Here is a 3,074-nt window from a genome sequence, read left to right as displayed (position 1 = left end):
TTGGCTGAATTCCACGCTCCAAGTCTGAGCTGGTCACTTGGTGCTTTGGCTCAGGCAGGTGGATGTCTCTGCAGGGTCTGTGTTGAAGTTGGTGGCTCAAGGTGATGTGGTTTTGTTGCCTCATCTCTTGATAAAGCTCTGAGATTAGACTTTATTCTTTCCTCACACTTATTCAAGGACTTCTTGGAAGAATAAAGGTTTAAATATGGCCCTTCATTATCACTTTCCTGTTAGGAAAATGCTCAGGAGGAGTTTTCATGTCATGGATCAGCTCAGCCATGAGCTCTCTCTGTTTAGCTCTTTCTAGTACCTACTGATCTTGTCTTAGAAAAGAATTCACAGCATAAGTCATTTTACAGAGAAATCTTACCCTGGAGTGATTTTTCCTCTGAAAAAACACTTTGCAAAACATTTAGCTGAACAATCATCCCTAACTAAATCACAACTCCTTTCCAAGAGAACTTCCTGAGCCACCACACAGAGCTCTTAGCTGAAGTATTTCACCTAACTGAGCCTCCACATCTCCTTGGAGCTCCATTAGTGTGAGGGGATCTGCCAAATCCTGGGAAAAGCTGCTTGCATGGAGGCAGGGCTGACTCCTGGCTGTGCCAGCTCCCTCTCCCCTTTGACTGCAGAGTCACAGCAGCCCCTGGGGAAGGTTCTCAGCTGTTCGCAGGGGATCGGTGCTGTTGGTTCTGGAGGAGGAAACATGAGACTATTCAGAACTCCTGAGTGCTGCTAAGCCTTGGAGGTCATTGTGCAGCTTGGAAAGAGGCCTGGGAGAATGCTGAGAAACCTGACACCTGGAGAAATGCTTGTGCAGAATGGCCTTAGGCTTCCCTTCGTGTCTTTGAGTGTCCCGAAATACCCACTGGGTTCACCTCCTCCTCCAGGGCCATGAGCTGTCCCTGCAGCAAGGACAGGGTAGGAGGCAATGTTTGGTGGGAACACCACTGTGGCTTCCCTGGGGGAGAGAACTGGAGGGATTTAGCTGTTCCCATTCCCCCCTTGGGATTACACACCCTGCAGGGTGTTCAGTCTGTGCTGGGGTGGCCTCACCTCGAGTGATGGGAGCAGTTTGGGGTGCCAGAATGTAAGACAGGTCTAAAGCTGTTGGAGAGTGTCCAAAGGAGGGACATGGGGATGGGGAAAGGTCTGGGGGGGGGGCCAAGGCTGAGGGCACTTGGGTTTTTCAGCTGGAGGAGACTGAGGAGAGCCCTCAGGGTCTGCAGCTTCCTCCCAAGGGGAAGCACCAATCTCTGCTCTCTGTGACCAGGGACAGCACCAAGGGAAGGGCTGGAGCTGTGCCAGGGGAGGGTTAGGTTGGATATCAGGACAAGGTTCTTCCCCCAGAGGTGTTTGGCCACTGAACAGCTCCCAGGGCAGTGGGCACAGCCCCAAGGCTGACAGAGCTCCAGGAGTGTTTGGCCAATGCTCTCAGGCTCAGGGTGGGATTTTGGGGTGTCCTGGGCAGGGCAGGAGCTGGACTGGATGCCTCATCTTTGGAGGTGTTTTCCTCATCCCTGGAAGTCTTCAAGGCAGATATGGTTTAGGGGTTACAGCAGTGACAGGTTAATGGTTGGATTTGTTGATCTTGGAGGTCTCCTCAAACCTTGATGATTCTATGACAATAGAAGAGACCATTCCCCACCTCTCTCCAATCCCATTCTCCAGTTCCCCTCACATCATGGTGGTGTTCTTTCCCCACAGCCCTTCTTTGAGAGCCACTCAGCAAGCCTCAGCCAAGCACATGATGCAGCAGTGCTGACAACATCTGCTCCATGCCACGAGGCTCTACACCCTCTTGTCCTTTCCCCCCTCACACTGGTGTCCTGCTTTCCCCTTTTCCCTCTCACCATGCTGTTGGTTCTTTCCCCATAGCCATTCTTTGAGAGCCACCCAACACCTTCAGCCAAGCTCACAGTGCAGCAGTGCTGAGAGAACATCCTGCTCAACACTCTGTGGCTCTCCATCCTCTGTCCTTTTTCCCCTCACCCTGGGGTCCTGCTTTCCCCTTTTCTCCTCTCACCATGGGGTCCTGCTTTCCCCATAGCCCTTCTTTGAGAGCCACTCAGTAAACCTCAGCCAAGCACGTGGTGCAGCAATGCTGACAACATCTGCTCAATGCCACGAGGCTCTACACCCTCCTGTCCTTTTCCCTCTCACCCTGGTGTTCTTCTTTCCCCATAGCCATTCTTTGAGAGCCACCCAACACCTTCAGCCAAAGAGAACATCCTGCTCAACACTCTGTGGCTCTCCATCCTCTGTCCTTTCCCCCCTTGACCATTGTCCTGTTCTTTCCCCCCCCAGGCTTTCTTCGAGAGCCACCCAACACCTTCAGCCAAAGAGAACATCCTGCTCAACACTCTGTGGCTCTCCATCCTCTGTCCTTTCCCCCCTTGACCATTGTCCTGTTCTTTCCCCCCCCAGGCTTTCTTCGAGAGCCACCCAACACCTTCAGCCAAAGAGAACATCCTGCTCAACACTCTGTGGCTCTCCATCCTCTGTCCTTTCCCCCCTTGACCATTGTCCTGTTCTTTCCCCCCCCAGGCTTTCTTCGAGAGCCACCCAACACCTTCAGCCAAAGAGAACATCCTGCTCAACACTCTGTGGCTCTCCATCCTCTGTCCTTTCCCCCCTTGACCATTGTCCTGTTCTTTCCCCCCCCAGGCTTTCTTCGAGAGCCACCCAACACCTTCAGCCAAAGAGAACATCCTGCTCAACACTCTGTGGCTCTCCATCCTCTGTCCTTTCCCCCCTTGACCATTGTCCTGTTCTTTCCCCCCCCAGGCTTTCTTCGAGAGCCACCCAACACCTTCAGCCAAGAGAACATCCTGCTCCAACACTCTGTGGCTCTCCATCTCCTGTCCTTTTCCCACCAGCACCCTGGTGTTGTTCTTTCCCCATAGCCATTCTTTGAGAGCCACCCAACAACACCTTCAGCCAAGACAACATCCTGCTTAACACTCTGTGGCTCTCCATCCTCTGTCCTTTTCCCTCTCACCATGGTGTCCTTCTTTCCCCATAGCCATTCTTTGAGAGCCACCCAACACCTTCAGCCAAGAGAACATCCT

General features: G+C 52.7%; 1 protein-coding gene across 1 annotated transcript in view; it reads left to right on the top strand.

Moving 5' to 3' along the window:
• Positions 1 to 3,074, top strand: part of LOC103809230 (puromycin-sensitive aminopeptidase-like) — a gene marked incomplete at its 5' end in the record, with an annotated part of 6,561 nt that overhangs the window by 2,795 nt on the left and 692 nt on the right. Inside the window, 1 exon segment of the mRNA XM_009082057.1 lies at positions 1,882 to 1,943. Within this exon segment, the coding sequence (XP_009080305.1) occupies positions 1,882 to 1,943 (62 nt within the window).

This window comes from Acanthisitta chloris, unplaced genomic scaffold, assembly GCF_000695815.1.
Source record: "Acanthisitta chloris isolate BGI_N310 unplaced genomic scaffold, ASM69581v1 scaffold15649, whole genome shotgun sequence".
NCBI lineage: Eukaryota > Metazoa > Chordata > Aves > Passeriformes > Acanthisittidae > Acanthisitta > Acanthisitta chloris.
Note: the sequence above shows the minus strand (reverse complement) of the source record. Positions and strands in the feature narration are given on the sequence as shown.